The sequence below is a fragment of the Fistularia commersonii genome, chromosome 3, assembly GCF_037954325.1.
Source record: "Fistularia commersonii isolate RoL2024-O1a breed Wild chromosome 3, RoL_Fcom_v1.0, whole genome shotgun sequence".
Taxonomy (NCBI): domain Eukaryota; kingdom Metazoa; phylum Chordata; class Actinopteri; order Syngnathiformes; family Fistulariidae; genus Fistularia; species Fistularia commersonii.
This window is the reverse complement of record NC_141286.1, coordinates 5630952-5648874: the sequence shown is the minus strand read 5'-3', so window position 1 is coordinate 5648874 and position 17923 is coordinate 5630952. Positions and strand designations below refer to the sequence as shown.

At 40.6% G+C, this 17923-nt stretch overlaps 1 protein-coding gene across 1 annotated transcript in view; it reads left to right on the top strand.

Moving 5' to 3' along the window:
• The window catches only part of lrrc75a (leucine rich repeat containing 75A), a 60153-nt gene extending 43510 nt beyond the window's left edge, over nt 1–16643 (top strand). Inside the window, exons 4-5 of the mRNA XM_086142459.1 lie at nt 9223–9496; nt 10764–16643. Of these exons, the coding sequence (XP_085998585.1) occupies nt 9223–9496; nt 10764–11351 (862 nt within the window). The 3' untranslated portion in view covers nt 11352–16643. The remainder of the gene's footprint in view (nt 1–9222; nt 9497–10763) is intronic.
• The last annotated feature ends 1280 nt before the right edge of the window (nt 16644–17923 follow it).

Genomic DNA, 17923 nt, shown 5'->3' with positions numbered 1-17923 from the left:
GTAAAACTACTAAAAATAAGCAAAATTCATAGCATCCCTCACCTTAAGCAAGTCATACTTTGTCAAAAACTTATCATAAATGTGTGAGCAATGATGACTTACGACTTGTGGGTCTGAAGACACCAGTTTTTATAGCTAATGTGTTTATAAAATAGGCATCTCTGCATATCAGGCAAGGTTCACGTGCTTTACATATATTATTAAAAATAGCTCCAGTGTAGCGTATTGAAAATTGAATCGCAAAACATTGAAATGTAGCTTACGATATTCATCTTCAAACACATGAATTAAAGAAATAAAAGCTTCAAATGTGAAAAATTCCACCGGATGACTGGAGTCCGTTGATGTTGGCGTTTGTTTAGGAAATGATGTAGCAGCTGGTCCCTGTCGTGAATAGTCAAGCTTTCATTGATGGTTCTACCACCTAAACACTCCATAAGCTCATTTTCTCACCCCGTTTTGGTTGTCTTTTTCATACGTTGCGGTGATTCCGAGTGTTACTCGGAAACTGCCCTTAATGGCGTGTGATTTTTGCAAGGCCATGTTCGCAAACTGATTGCAGTGGTATCAGCGTTTCACATTAACCCCGTTCCCTCGCATCTCTAATCAAAAATGTTCCTCCAGTTCAGCAGACGGTAACAACCTGTACGCTCCTTTTATTATAACACGGGGAAAAAGAACAGTGGGGGGAGGGGGGTTCTCACCTTTGCTGTCACAAGAACAGTGGAGGGAAGAAGAGGCAGTGGGTTCTTCTGCGCTCATGTATCAGCTGACTGGGTGATAAATGATCTCTGAGGGGAGAGCGGGCAGGCAGCAAGAGGGCACGTAAGAGCAAAAAAGTCAGTAAGACGATAGGTGATATAGAGATAGGTGTGAAATACAGAGGTGATGAGATGAGAAAAAAAAGTAGCATATAAATTACATGGAGGAGCTGCCGACGACTAACAAAATAGGATTGTGTCAGGTTAGTCCAAATACAATCCTCAAGTTTGAGTACATAACTTCATTCCTTAGTTCTGGCTATTAGGACATCTGATTCGGATGATCCGACTGAAAATATGTGCGATGACAACAGCCTTAAACTACTGGATTTTATGACCCCGCTGAAGAAACAATGCCAATAAAAATCAGAAAAGCATTTTCCGTGGCAACTACACTCTTCACAATATGGGTGGTGGCGAGAGTCACATCATAACTCAGTTGGAGAATGCTTTGAGAGTTTGGGAGATGCGATTTAATCCTAAACTGTCCAAATTTCCACTGTGATGTCATGCGTCTTATCCCATTATCAGAAAAAAAATGGAAAGGGACAACTACACTAATATTTTTTTCACACAAACTGACAGAGGAAATAGGGGTCAAGCAAAAAGAATCTGCTGTTTCTCAGGTGTGAAATCACTTTGGTAGAGTTACGGTTATATCAACTCATACGGGTTAGTTTAAGATGGAAATCAGGGAGGTTCAGTTTGTGGAGAGGACTCAGACAGAAAGCCAACAAAATGTTTGTATAGTAAGAACCCTGGTCTGTGAATTACCCGCTCCCTCATTATGCCTTATACCAGTTCACAAGAAAAGGCCTATTTGAATAGGCTAGACATTATAAACGTTTTTAGTTTCACCTCCACGTTGTTTTCTGGTTAATAGAATATCACCGAGGATATCTAGTAGCGGTAAATGCTATTTGCTTTCTGGAGAGCAGACAGTACGTACTCATGTTGTCCCTTTTGACCCTGTGGGGAAATCAGCTTGGGATTCAGCAATGCAGCCACATCTAGGAAGCAGTTTGAATCAACTATTACAGTTGGTTTGTCTCAGCTGATGGCAACAAATATTTGTATGCCGCAGTAGCACCTCTACCCAGTCTAACTATCGACCCGTCCCATCCGAATAATTTAAAGGTTAGAGGATTTCTTTTTTGCATCTCTGGTAACGGTGCTCGCTGCAACCATTATCCTTACCAATTAGACTGCATTCAGGGTCATGGGGATGCTGGAGCCGATCCCAGCTGTAATTGGGCGAGAGGTAGGGTTCACCCTGGACCGAATCGTCGGTCGATCACATGGCCGAAGAAATATGGGTCTCCAAATTTCTCCCCTGCTGCATGTTTTTGGACTCCAAACCGGAGAACCTAGAGGAAACCCACACAGAAATGGGGAGAACATACAAACTCCAGGGAGGACTCCAATCAGAATCAAACCGGGGACCTTCTTGTTGTGACCCTTGTGTTTGCTTGTATCCCAAGAGTGCTTGTACTCCCTCAAAGCAGTATTGAACAACTACAGGAAGTTTCTAACGGCAGCATTTTCTCTCATCTGTTGGCCTCACTTGATGAACAAGTGTTATGAAGCAATACCATTTTTCCGAGTGTTCATTTTATAATACGATCAGCTCTTAATATTTTGCTTTTTTTTAAATAATCTTACTGCACTGAAAGCAGGGCCACCGTGGCCAAAGCCACCAAGGCAGAACCACGTCTCCTATGTTTTGAGATAAGCGTGGAGAATGGAATTTTGGTCTCAGCACTTCACGGTGCATAAATCAAGCCCCATCGCTAAAGCCTACGTGAAGCGAATTACTGCACCGTGTTGCAAATCTAAAAAGTTGAAGCTTAAAAAAAAAAATGTGTTTGAATGACATCAGTGTTTGGTCACAGAAAGCTGGCGTTCAGCGACCTCTGCTTGAGGCGTGGGTGTGTGCTTCATTCTGCTGCGTGGGATTCTGGTCTGGAGCCAAGCACATCATGAGCTCTCTCAGCTTCTCATCTGCTCCGTATTTGCACACAAGTGGTCGTGCCTCTTTTTGTTTGTTGCTTTAAAATGAGCGGGGCAAAATGTTGTCAGAAAGAAACGCTAAATACCGCAGCCCGAGGCCGACAAGGGAGAGCCGAGGCATGGGAAAGACATTCGGGAAGATTCGCCCCGTCCAGCTAACAAAGAATGGGAGAATGAGCGCAGGTTCAGTCGTACCTAATTTCGCTGTCTTGACTCATGCGAACCCTAAATGTACGTGTTTCCTGCTCAGACGAGGAAAAACAAGGCGGAGCCCAGACAGATGGAACCGGGTTTGGACTGGGGAGGCGCGGCCATGTATGGGTGGAGAACATGAGCCGTTACGATTAGATCAGTCTCATCTAAAAACCACATGTAATGGAGAGGCGAGGGCATGGCCGCACACCAGCTGTGTTAACTAATTAGCACACTTTCGCAGAGAGAGGAGGAAATGGGCCGCTGCAGAAACTGCAAAGACCTCCCTGGAGGGTGGCTTGAGACCATTTCCCAGACAGTCAGGGGTAGCGAGGCTGGTAGGGGATTTTACAGTTCATTGCTATTAACTCACGAGTCGTCGTTTTTCCACAGTCATCGATACGTCGGCGCAACATGTATAACAACAGGTGTCACCTTTTCGAAAATGGTCCTCAACCTCTGCGGTCTATGAGAGAAATGATTTGTTAGAAATAAGACTTGGTTGTTCATTTTAATTTAGATTAAAATAGATTAATTCAGATTTTGATATTATTTGCTGCCAAACTGTATTACTTTGTATGAACTGCTACAAAAATACATTCAAATTATTGAAAATGAGTTGCAACGATTGTTGATATATTACAGATTGGCTGTAACAGAAAGATCAGACCTGGGCATTTTACAGCCTGCGGGCCACATTCGGCCCATTTCTCTTTCTTACCCGGCCCGCCAAACTGTTTTCTTTAAATATTTTTCAAAGAATTTCCAATCAATATTGAAGTCAGAAACTCACTTTTTTTCCTTTTGTTTAGTTTTGAACAGATGATTGCATACAAAACAATGTCGGCACATTTATAAAATCATGAACTATTTTAAAGTTGAATTAAAATCCCAAAATATTTATATTTCAATTGCAATTTTCATTTTGTTCAATTAACTTGATACCTACCGGTAGTTGGCCCACGCATAAAGATTAAATAAGAAATGTGGCCCGTCAGCCAAAATAGTTGCCCACCCCTGAGATGGATGGATGGATGGATAGACAGAGACGCAAATGCATATTTGGGAGCTCTCAAACACACACTGTGAAATAAAAAAATAAAAATTCTTTCATGTTTGTTAGTGTTTTGCAAAAATAAAAAAGCTGCATTTTGGGGGGCAAAAGTATGATCTTTTTCATTTTTTTAATGCTTCACTTTCCAGTGAGTTTCTGAAAACTGGCCCAGAATTTTTCGCCAAGTGCTTAAAGACACACCAATCAGAAATAAATATACTATGTTCTCAGTGCAGGTAATGATAAATAATAAATATTATGAGTGCATTTCTGGTTTTTGGCAACAGGCAAGTTTAGAAAATGAATGGTTGGCACCATGGAGCTTTTAGCAGCTCAAGTGCCCAATAGTTTGTTGTGACAATGTTTAGGAAAAAAAAAAGTAATACAAAATTGAAGTACAACATTAAAATGTCAGATAGTCATACATTGGTATATTGTGACAACCCTGATACCATCATTTTTTATTGTTTTATGGTACATTATTATATCTCTTTTCCAATATAACATTAACTGTTGCTTTCTGTATCACCTACCCGTGTCGAGGTTGCGATTGTGATGAGATTTATGAAATTATTTTGTAGTTACCAACTTCTATCAGCCTAATTATCGAAAAAGAATGTGTGCTGAAAATGCAAACACGGTAGTGAAAACGGTTTCTTTATTTACATCTCTGCTGAAAATGGTCACAATGGAGTTGCTGTGTTTTCATTGGCCTTGAGCTGGGCAGGATGTCTCAAGGGAAATTCTATGTATGTCCTTTGCTCGGAAGGATGAAGTGACTAGATGTCACAGGTCAAAGTCAAAGCTACCGTATCTCAAAAAAGCCATGCTTACGTTTTACACAAAGCTCTAAGGGGTGGGGGTTTAATATGCTGAGAGTGAAAGGTCAAAATTTACAGTGATAAAATTTAAGATACAGGTGAAATAGTGAATTAAATTATGGACCTGTTCTATTTTGTGTGACAGCCATTCCTGTGTGTATTTATTACTAGGGTTCTGGCCCCACTTAGCGGGATGAAAAGATCCAATCACACTGCACAGTTATCACTCATTCAGAGTTTTATTCACTTCCCCAACTTAAAACTCCTTTAATTCTTTTCATTACAGCACTATTATGTCATTTACTACTGAGCAAAACATAATGTTCTATGGTCGCATAAGATTTTTGCTCCACTTTGTTCATCAACTATAGAAAACGGGCTCTGCAATTAAATACAGAGCAATTAGCGCAGCATGGATGTTGAAAGGTAGCCAAATATAGTGCAATTGGAAATGTTTTTAGAAGAATAAGAGCGAACTCAAAACCATAAAATTAAATCCAGGCAGATAAATAATGAGCTGCAACTCACGGAGGAGCTCCAGAGTTGGCCCATAATTCGATGTAAAATTATCACTCTGAGTAATAGCTTCCGTACTGCAAGTTCCTTTTTCTGAAAGGCAAGAACGACGCTGGCCGGGCCTGAACGCTCATTGACTCGGAGCAGAGGCGAAAGCTGAGGTTTTACTAGAATATAAGTGTTCCTACAAGGCCATGGGAGAATGACCGATGTAAGCCACCATGCTACCGAGTTGGAATTTCACTCATCCTTCCTTTTATTACTTACAACTGCAGTTCCTCTTTGGTGGACCGAAACTGTATAAAAGAACGACCCTTGGATGATAGATCTTTCAGTCGAAGCCAATGTGGAAGCGACTCGTCCTTGAATTCTTCGAAGGCCGATTCTGAAAATTATTCATAATGCATTTTTTCTGGTGAGACAATTTCCCCACTTGTTACTTGATTTTTTACACAGTAAATATTTTTCCTCATCAGAGAAAAAATCGTCTATTGTCTGGCAAGCATTGTCCAATAATACCTATATACCAATATACCTATAATTTTACAGGAATTTGTCCAAACAGGCTTTCGGAACAAACGAACAGCCTGTAGCAGAAGTTTAATCATCTGGGTACTGTTTGATAGATGTTATCCCTCATGGTTTGTCGTGCGCAGTCCAAGGCGCGGCTTGTTTTCAAATTACATGTATTATCTTTAACTAATGACTTTTAAATTACATAGCAATGATTGTGTTATAAAGGATTACACCACATCAACACTGCTATTTACCTACAATCATTTCAACTGCCGGTAATTACTTAAAAATAAATGATTTGGAGTTGAAAAATCCCAAATATAGTAAACTAGGAGACCACATGATCACAGAATAGAATAGAATAGAATAGAATAGAATAGAATAGAATAGAATAGAATAGAATAGATCATGCACACCAGTTAGTTAAATAACAATATTCTGATCTGAGCTGGGGGTCTTTGCTGCAGCCCATGTTCCGTCAATGTACAGACGCTGGGGGAGCAGATTTACAGCTGCCGGGTTAATCCTAAATGAGCTGCTTTGTGAGTGTATCCTAAACCTTCACTGGCGTATTGAAGATATTGGTGGGTGATAATTAGCGTTGGCTCTCATGAGATTATAAGTATTGTTTTCACAAAAAAAAAGGAACTTCTCAATTCTATTTTTTTCTGTATTTATGGGACCAGAGCCCTCAGATTAGCCTTTGTGCTCAGCTCATTTAAAACTTCTCTAAATCCCGATGCCCCGCTGGGTTTATATTTAGCTGAGAGCATGTGGAAGGAGGGTATAGCTTTGAGAGTTTTTGCTCCTTGTATATTTTTCATTTCCCAAACATCAGTGTCTTAATCCCTAAATCTCCCGAGAGTCACTCTGTTGTTGTGTCCCCAGAGCTCCTTTTAGCTGCAGCGTTCCCAAGTGTTCTGTTAATATCTGTACATATTCTGTAGTGTGAACTTGTTGTACTGTTCTGTCTCTACATGAAATCCTCCTCAGTATGGTTCATCACATACGTGCTTCCACTGGTTGACGCTCATCAGCAATGCATTTTCTTTATTTTACTCAAAGTCATCAAAATGCAGTTCTACCATTTTATTTGACATAATACCAACAAAAAAAGTAGTATAAAAATATAAACGTTCAAGTCCACAGTTGAATTTTTAGTTTTTCTTTGACGCACAGCAACATTGTATCCCTTCATCAGCAGCTATAGTCAACGCAGTTGTCATGGAGATGAGTCTGTTGCTGTTATCAAGCACACTATTGGAATTTTACTTATAACTGTATGAAGTCAAGCATGAAATGGCAGGAAAAAAATGTCTGTATTCCGAATAATGCACTTTCACCCCTTGGGGTTTTTTAGAGCACTTAACACGAGAAAGCCTTTACCCATTCATACATTTGCGACAGCAAGATGCTAACAAGGCCATCGGGAGCAGCTCGAGATTCAGTGTCCAAAAAACCTTCAGAACGCAGGCAGGAGGAGCCAGGAATGGAACCACCAGCCTTACTTCTGCATGCTAAGCAAAACAAAAGTTATTTGTCATCTAGAGTGAAAGTCTTTGGAGTTGTAAGACTTTTGACCTGGGGGACCGAGAACCTTCACAGACACTCTTAAGAGTTTTTTTTTTTGTGAAAAACATCTTCTCTGAACTTTTTGAAACTTTGTTCATGACCAGCTTCCATCTCATCGACACAAAGAAACACACCGTTGTCTGTCACGGAGCTGAACTCCATTTTCCAACAAGATGAGTCGATATTTAAAGGGTTTTGTACTAGACCATGGATTAAAAGCTTACACCAAATTTAATTTCCTTAATCCACATGCCCAAATAGGGTTGGGTGGTGTTGACAGAGGCCACCGCACCGAATAACACCTTTTCACACTTTTGGCACGGCTTGTATCGTTGGCCTTTTTTTGTTGTTTAAGCTACCCATACATCAGAGGACTTTGAGAATATTTGGAAAAGACTCTTGGAGACTCTGTCACCTCACACCTGGTCACATCTAAAGACAAGTTTTTAGGGGTTTTAGTCGCTGCCTAGTTTCAGGCTGGGATTGTACAAAGACTGTGAATCTTACAGTGTCACTATTTACAAGACTACAACTAGATTCATTCAGTAATTTTTTCCCAACGTGTAACGTTTTCATCAGGTATTTGCAGAGCCTCTGCTATTTCAGTCCGTCGCTTTACCTTCTCCATTCATGATATATTGGAGATGTATCTCCTCCTCCTCTGTCTGGACGGTCCATATCTATATGGATATCCTTTGCCATTCCCGTTCATCCATACCGCCAACAAATACCATCTCTGCCGGTAATATCGCTCTGATCGATTGTTTTTTTAGCAGGTTTCCGGTTTTGTTAGAGTTCATCTATTGGTTGTTGTTTGTGTTACATGACCATTAAGGCTGAAAAGACTGATCAGATTACCACATTATAAAATACGAGATGGGAGAGCACTGCAACACCAATAACACTCCAGGAAAACTAAAATTTCCCTACGATTTTCAGTTTTTAGTCCGCAGCTATGAAAATCCATAGGTGTAAGCCCAGCATTAGTTGGATTACATCTGTTGCCGAGGGGTATCTGTCTCCATCACACCCTTGCTTTCTGTTGCATTCTTTCAGTCGAGACAGAAGGCCCTCCACATAGAGCTTGGATCCGTCCAGGGTTTCTGCCTGGCAAAAAGACAATCTTTCCTCACCTCTGTCGCCAAGTGCTTGCTGATGGGTTGAATGTCGAGTTACTGTTAATCTGTAAAGAGTGTTTTCCAGGCCTGCTCAGTCATGAGACATCTGTGTTGTGATTTGGTACCATACCAATCAAGTCTTACTTGACTTGACCTCCAGCTAGAAGTGAATCAAAAAATCATTTTAAGACTCAATAAAAGATGGAAGCATTGTGTTAACCTGAGTTGCGGGACAATCTAGCTCCCTAGGTCCTTCGTCAGTCCCTATATTTTTTTTTTTTTACTTTTTTATTTGGTTCACATTTTTGTCAAATCTTCCATGCATCACTGTCGTCCCTGACATAGCGGATCTTTTCCTAGTCCCTCTCTGGCACAGGATAAAGTTGTTGTTTCTTTTGCACCAGTGTTTTTTTTTAGTAATGAGATTCTCTTTGTTGCTGGATGAAACACCCAAATGGCTCCACATTAGGCTCAGGCTCCAAAAAAGCTCAGGAAGTGGCTGAATTGGGACACCAGAGAAAAACATGGGGGCTGTATCACATTGCATTGCAATTAATTGGAAGTGGCGATGTTGTTTTCCTATAGAAATGTGAGCAAGGTTTGGACAAAACCCCTGGAGCAAGACAAATGAAGGGCATTTTTGTTTTCTTCTCTGTCTGCAGTCTGAAGGCGGTGCTGTCGGCGCCCCCCTCCAGCGGGGCGTTGGATCTGTCAGGTATCCCTCTGGCAGCTCGAGACATGGAGCGTCTGTGTGCGCACCTACAGCGCCACGCCTCCACCCTGGTCAGCTTAGAGCTGGGCTTCACAGAGCTGACCGACGAGGCCTTCCAGCTGCTCCTGCCCATGCTGGCTTCCCTGCCTCACCTGGAGACCCTGGCGCTGAATGGCAACAGGCTGACCAGAACTATTCTGAAGGAGCTGACTGATGCCCTTAAGGTTGACTCGTCTTTTCATTTCAATAGATTAAAAAAAGGCCTTGAAAATGACTTAAAAATAATATTTGATATCTGTTAATATTTAGAGATACTGCCCCTTTTCCAACAGGGAATACAGCAACATGATCACTTAGATTATCAATATACACTGCTCAAAAAAATAAAGGGAATACTTAAAAAACACATCCTAGATCTAAATGAATGAAATATTCTTATGAAATACTTTGCTCTTTACACAGTTGAATGAGCTGACAACAAAATCACACAAAAATGATCAATGGAAATCAATTGTATCAACCCATGGAGGTCTGGATTAGGAATCACACTCAAAATTAAAGTGTAAAAACAAACTCCAGGCTGATCCAACTTTGATGTAATGTCCTTAAAACAAGTCAAAATGAATCTGTGTTGCTTCCTGAGTGGACACTATGATTTCACAGAAGTGTGATTGACTTGGAGTTACATTGTGTTGTTCAAGTGTTCCCTTTATTTTTTTGAGCAGTATACAATAAATATATTTTTAGTCATCAGTGTTTGCTGTCTTGTTATATGATGGTTTATTTCTGTTATTCCACCGTCCCAAATGATAATTTTAGTGCACAGTGGAGCGACACGTGTGTAATCCAACTTCACAAACAAAGATGTTTACCTGGATGTTGACAGAGGAGGCTTTAGAATGTGCAAAATTTCTTCAAGTAATGGGTTATTGCCAAGGGAAAAAAAAAAATTAAATCTGAAATTAATTGAGAATGTTTGTTTACATTTGCAAATTGCTTTGTGTGTCGACTTGAAAAATGAAAAGTGATAGTCTTGAAAAACATCAGCCAGTAATATTAAACTTTTTTTTTTTAAGCAGCACAGAAACAACGCAACTAAATTATCTCTCAAATAAATATGATTCGTTTAAGAAGAGCAACCTAGGAAATCTCTGTCTTTGCCCTGGAAACAAATCAAACTGTCTCTCTGCTGAGACGTGGCTAAAGGTGATCTGCGCCTAATATATTCAGCAACGCAATTTAAAGAGAAAAGTTGTAGCTTTTCCGTCACATGGAAACAGAGAGGTTTTTTTTTTCAAGCAGCTGTTGAAATACCCTCTTTTGAGAAGCAACCTGAGAGCTACCGATCCCATATGTGCAGAGGCTAATTGATACTTCAAGATAATCTTCATTCAGATTTCATTTTCGGAGTGGTGTTCATATAAAAGGAGGAGAAAATAATGAGGATGAGGTGATGTTCATTTTGGTTTGTTTTTTTTTTTTCCTCCCCAGGATCCAGGTAGCTTCCCAAGCGTGACGTGGATTGACCTTGGCAACAACGTAGATATTTTCTCATTGCCGCAGCCTTTCCTGGTCAGCCTGAGAAAACGCTGTCCCAAGCAGGGCAACCTGCCCACCATCCTGGAGTTTGGTGAAAGCCAAGCCAGTGACCCGCCCGAGAGGCTGAGGGAGGTCGGGGAAGAGGAGGAGACGGACGACACCAACAGGACCGAAAGCATGGGTGAACTGAGGTCCGAGGAGGAAGAGGAGCTGGACGGAGAGCTGGAGATAGAGGAGATGATGGAGGAGCTGCTGGACTTTGACAGGGAGGTGCAGGGAAGGGATGAGGAAGAGGAGAGCATGTGGACCATGGAGGAGCAGAGGAAAGTCGGTAGCAGGAGGACGGGCGCACAGGAGAGGGAGAGGAAAGAACAGCCGGAGAGAAAAGCGGTGATGGCGCAGGATGAGGACGACACGCAGAGCCGCTCCTCCAGGCTCTCCTGCTCCAGTCAGTCGCTGCACTCCTCTACAGCTGCCGACCCAATAAGAGCAGAGACAGACTTGGAAAAGGTGACCAACCAATCGGACCCACTGACCTGATTTCTGTTCCTGCTCCATGCTGCGTACACTTCCCCTCCTGCGTTCATTATGTTCAGAGGGAGGCAAGAGGAGACTCATTACTGAGACCAAAACAGTGTTGATCCATGCGATACGGCGGCGACTGAGAGACTAGCCGACCAGACAACGCTGTGCTCGCAGCCGCTCACGTTGTTGAGAGGACATCAGTCTGACATAGTTGTCCGTTGTTTCAAGTATAAATAGACAAAGAATATTAATACACATAATACACAGATTAACAGTGATGCGTTCATTTGTAACTGGGAATTTTGTTCTCTATTCAGGTCCCTACTTCTTGTAACCCCTGGTAATACCTAAATGTGCCTGTTTGTGTGTGGGTGTGTGTGATTGTTTCGCCACAGAGAGAGGTAAAATGAATACAGGGAATAACACACACAAAGGTCAGGGCCAAAACAGCCCGGAGTCATGTCTGCCAAAATCTCTAAATTGAAAAAAAACACATTGGCCATGTGTAAGTTTAGTAGACGGAGTGGAAGGACAGAAAGTATTTAAAACATGATCAATGGGATAGGGGGTTCGGTCATGTACAGAGGAGGGATAGTGAATATATGGGTAGACGGATGCTGGAATTGGAGCTGCCAGCCAGGAAGTCTAAAGGAAGACCAAAGAGAAGATTTATGGATTTAGCGAGAGAGGATATGAAGTTAGTTGTTGTGAGAGAGTAGGATACAGTGAATAGGGTTTAGATGGAGAAGTCGATTCTCTGTGGCGACCCCTGAAGAGAAAAGCCGAAAGGAAAAGAAGATCACTGGGATAGGTGAAAGTAGCTTAAACCAAAGGAAGCAAAGAGTATTAAAATTGGTTCAGTAATAGTTTGGGGGAGAGAAATGAAAGGAAAGAGCTGTGCATGCCTTCCATATACAGAGGCTGCATGTGGGTATCTTATTGTGATGTGTCCCGAAGACTGCCAGGAATGAAATTGAAGTATATAGTGGTCTTTCTCACATGATCCAGGTCACATTTCAGTCGACAGTACAGGTGTGCGATACGTGGTACTGGTACCATTTGTGCAAAATCTGCTGTCGAATGTGCGTTGCAACCATAAGCTATGTTAAACAGTTTTATGAAGCAAGTATCACATTGCACACATGTTCATGCGCCGTCTTGTTTGTTTTTTTTGCAGCCATGCACCAACATATTCAGGTAGAAGCATGGAGTTTCTATAATACGTCCTGAATCGTATCTTGATTTTCTAGGTTCATCATTCTTTGCCATTATTTAACTCTCGTAGAGTTGGGCAACTTAATCGTTTTCTTCATGCTTCATATGTTTTGAGTTTGATTCAGGAAGCTGCTCCAGGAGTCAGCGAAGTCGGGAAGTTGAAATCTGAATGAGCTGGTTGACACATCATTGTGGTGTAAGCCAAGATAATTACCAAGGTAGGATAAAAATATGAGTGAGGAACTGCTTAAAAATGCATCAAAAAGTCAAAAACGGCAGCTCTGTTCTTTTGTCCGATTGGTCCACATTCAGATATTCTGTGCATGTGCTAAAAAACACAGATGCTAAGTCAACTCTAAGTCACCTCTCAAGTTACAGTCATAAACCGGCCTTGAAATGATCTGGTCAGATCATATTTGAGATGTGCTTTTTGTTGTTAAAAAATGACATTTTTAGTCAACTACTGATCTATGTTGTGTGTACTGCTCTCCGTTAACAGGACTTTAAAAGGTTGCAAGTTCATGTTTCACCATCCTCTTCTCACCCAATTATTAACATCTTCTTGTCAGATACATGAAATGGTCTTAAGTTATATCATGCTTTCACACCTTGCGATTTCAAAGTGCTGCACACTAGAATGCATTCACACGCAAACACACACACTCAATGGCGGTGAGGCTTCCATGCAAGGCGCTAACCAGGCCATTAGGAGCAACTAGGCATTCAGCGTCTCCTTGGAGGATGTGCAGACAAGAGGAGCCGGGAAGCGATACGGATAAATGTCCAACATCAACTAATACTTTAAGGTGGCAAATAATAACAACTGTCCCCTGTTCCGGTATGAAGATGACGGAGCTCTGCAGAAGTTCTTTTCACAGAGCCTTTACCCCCGTGAGCCACTGAAGAGAGTGCAGGTCCCTCCTATTCAACTTTACTGTTTTTGAGCCCCAGATTTGTGCCCAGTTATTATGTACAGTCTATGGTTGCGTCAAATGAGTATTTAGCTCAGTCCTTGGTTCTGCTTACTTATGAATCAGTCAAAGCCGAAGCAAACATTTTAGGACTATATTTAGATTTTATCCACAGAGATTTTAACGGTGGCAAACTGTGTTCTTAGAGTTCCAAGAAATATTGAGTCCTTAATATTTGATATTAGAAAAGTAGTTGACTGGGTTTGATAATGGAGCAGCCGCAGAATATTAATTTGGAGATGAGAAATATGAACTTTATTAGTGTTTGATGCTAATAACAAGTGAGACATCAAACATGAAGGTCTTTTTGATGACTTTCGGTTGCCTCATATCATTTTCCCAACGCCCGGTTGACATCCTGGTTGTGACGAGAGCTAAAACCCCCGTCATCAGGAATCACTTCTCAAGAGGTTGATGTTTTGGAGCAAACCAGGAGTCTGGATGTTATTCTTAATTGCCTTGTGTCATTACACAACACTCGCAACATCCATCTTCATCAGATTCCTGGTAAATGATTTAACATGTTTATTAAATCCCCTTAAAACTTCCATACTTTTTCAGATGGTCGTTCTATTTTTAGACGTTATATTTGAAGAGTAAAGGAAATTATTTCACGCCAGAAACCTTCAGTCTGAATGTTGTTGTCTGCGTTAGCAGAAATACACAAATATGATAAAGGAACGTTTTCACATTTAAATGACTGGATGTTTCAGCCCTTAATGTTTCTTTTCTAAGAAATCAAATCTGTTCTATTGCGCTAAAATATTGCATCACCCTTTAAAAATATGGTTATAGCTTCCCCTTTTTGCAGGACTAATCAGCCCTGTTTTGGTTGTGCTAACAGAAATTTAAGGTCCAAGATGAGATGCCTGACACTTTGAAGACAAGATTGTGAAATACCTCGACAATATTGCAAGGCCAATTGAGGAATATTTAATGAACAAAGGCTGTCTTGCCTTCCGAAATATGACACGCAGCTTTTTCTGGTTTACAAATAAAGTTAAACCACTCGTATCTCACAATACATTTATACAGTTGCAACCAGTGAAATATAGAAGTATAGTTACTGTGGACCTAAAAGACCATTTAAATAATGTTAGGCTTTTAATTATTTGAATTTCTCTTTTTTGATATTTATTTTTGCCACAATTCTAATATGACGACACTCATAAAATGCAGAGGTGGCTCCAGCAACATCTTTTCAAGGATTTTCATAGAGTCACTTGACTGACTGAAATATAATGCCAACTCCTCAGCATAATGAAGAGATTCACAGTTTCCAAACAATTCTCCTTTTCTATTAATGATGCAAATAAAGGTGTGTTTTAGACTGATATACTGCTAACTTTATTGTTTATGAAGCTGTTTTTGTACCAATATTTTTAAATCAGACCATGATATGAGAGAATAAAAAAACATTAATAATACTGCATTCCAAAACATTTTGCAAGTAAAATTAATTTGGAATTATGACTATGTAATAATTTTCAGATGCTTTGGTTATGTGTGTGTGTGTGTGTGTGTGTGTGTGTGTGTGTGTGTGTGTGTGTGTGTGTGTGTGTGTATGTGTGACTCCAAAAAATTTTCTCTGTAGATCCAAATATTTTCATTTCTGTTGAGGTCACTGTCTTGGATGGAGCTTCAGCTGCAAGATGCATGACGCTGTTCTATTAGCTGATCTTGATAGGAGTGACAGATCAGTTGGCCATGAAACTCAGTTACAAAGCAAACAAAACTTATGGTTTTATCCATCAATAGGCATCCACTATTTAACTGCGAATGTATTTTACTTGTAATTCCATTTGATTGAAATGTTGACAACTATTCTCTGAAAATCTGTGCACATTTTCAAATATATTCCATCTGACTGCACAGATCATGACATGACATGTTTCAACGGCTGCTAGACTGGTCTGATACAACAACGCGCTAGTGGTCCATTAGTTGATACAGATTATTTGGATTTTAAAGGTGAATGGATTACAAATCATTTGAGTATCTGTGCCTGGGGAATGTAGGGCCAATCAGTTGCAAAAGTTGCAAAAAAAAAATCTCAAACAGCCATACTCTTTCAATAAAAGCTTTTAATACTGCTACCACTCACCTCATGCCACCAAACCCACCTGCCGCCATTCATCGGAATTGCTTTTCAGGCTAATTGCAAAGGGACATGTCTGTTTCTGTTGCCTTTGCTAAATACGGTTGTTGTTGTTTTTCCCCCAAAACTCACTAACAAATATGTCATGCTGCTCAAGTGAGCAGTAGTCATCTTTAGTTGCATCATCACCGGGTCATAAGGGGACAGAAGAGGAACGGTATAACAAATAGGGGATTTCGGCACCTGAGCTTCAATTCATTGTGAATAACTAAGCTCATACATTTAGACTGAATTCATTATATCAAAGCAACTCATGAAGCACTTACTAATTTGTACAGCCTCTATTCTCAGGTATTCTGGTGTTTCCTACTTATCTATGTTGACGGAGTCGGCCTGACTCAAGAGATGTTTATGTCAAGGCCACTGCGATTCAAAGCAAACAGCACCCCAAGAGATCAGATTAGTACATCAAAACACACGTCTAAAATCATCATCATCAGTGTCAGGAATCCATTTGATATTCCGACACCATTTTATTATGACACCAAAACTCAAACAACAATCAATTCATCGCGATTCGGTGTTTATATCCTGCTCTGTATGTTTTGTTTTGGCCATAGTTTAACTGCAGACTCGGCTTGCCACCGCAGGCAGGTTTCTTACTCTGTCACTGTGTTATAGCAGGATGTGAGATGGCTGTGGCATTTACTGTGGCAAGATGTGAAGATAGTGTGTGTGTAGTTTATCCAAATATGTAAAAACAAATAGGTGATGTGAATGTTAAGGCATAATTGTAGCAGTGGACATTTTCTCTCTCCCAAGATTTTCTCTATATGTATTTCTCCATTAGTCATATGCCCCCACATTATCCACTCACGCATCTGTACAGCCTTCTTTTGTCACACTCCTTTATTCGAAGTTCACATGGATCTTTCATTCTCATGATGCATTATCCAGATAGTTTATTGTATGGATGACATGGTGATGCTTCAGACCCCTCCAATAAAACAAGAAAGCAAATCAGTCCTTGTTGTACTTTTGCATTTGACTACTTTGCATCCAAAGTCTGGGTTGAAGGCATAAGTTACCTGCAGTTGGGCGAAAGCAGAGAAGCCACGTCCACTTCTTCACCATTTAGAGACCTTAATTAATTAAAAAAAAACATGGCTAAATTGTAGCTATGATGAAGAATTAAGTCAGGATGCCTCCTGGACGTCTCCCTGGGGAGGTATTCCGGGCATGTCCATCTGGAAAGAGACCAGGATATGCTGGAGAGACTATGTCTCCATGCTGGCCTGGGAACACCTTGGGTCCCCCCAGAGGAGTTGGACCACTTGGTGGAGGAAAGGGAGATCTGGGCCTCACTGCTCCCGCTGCTGCCCCCGCAACCTGACTACAGATAAGCAGGGAAGATGGATGGATGGATGGATGGATGGATGGATGGATGGATGGATGGATGGATGGATGGATGGATGAATGAAATCTACAATCCTGTTTTAGTAAGTTTCTGAGAAACAGTAATTTGGTATTCAGACATATGATTACTGTTATAAACAGATGAATAAAATTAATAATACATGATTAAGAATGTGGAACTGCAATTGTTAGTAATGCTTTAATACATTTGAGAGGGGAAAAATAGCATGTTTCTATGAATATTAGTCATTTGCAAGAGTAAACAGGCATCAAAAACTGCTGGTGTATGTCAGTATCTGATTAGGAAAGCTTCAGTGCAATCTCACTTTCAAATAAACCAAAAGCTACAATTTATTAATTAGAACTTTATTGATAATTAAAGGTTGCGTGATACAAAAACTGTTTTAATTCGAGCGGTTCATAAGCTAAGTTGAATCAACGTGAGAGCTTAGAGCTCGGATGACGATTAAGCTGAAGATCAAGCGCCGTGCTGAATAAACATCAAACACAGCCTATCTGAAGCAGGAATAGATTTACTGATACAGAGAACTCATAAAGCATTAGTACACCTTCGTGATAGTCATGAGCTACAACCTATAAACGTGTAACTGCTGCCTTACTGAATATGTGAAGCGAGTATAGAAAAAGTCTAACACTGTAGCCGGTGTCACTAGTTTCAATTCTGTGCATTCACTTCATTCACAAATTTTGGTTCTTTTCAGTAACAATGTACAACCTTGTTTCATGCATGTGGTTATTTTGTGGGTTATAAACCACAATGGGCCTCATGTTTGGGGTTTTTTTCTGGACAAGTAGTCTATGGATGACATCTAGCGGTTTTACTCAGTAATTGCAACCATCCGGGAGAGACAAACTGTACATATATT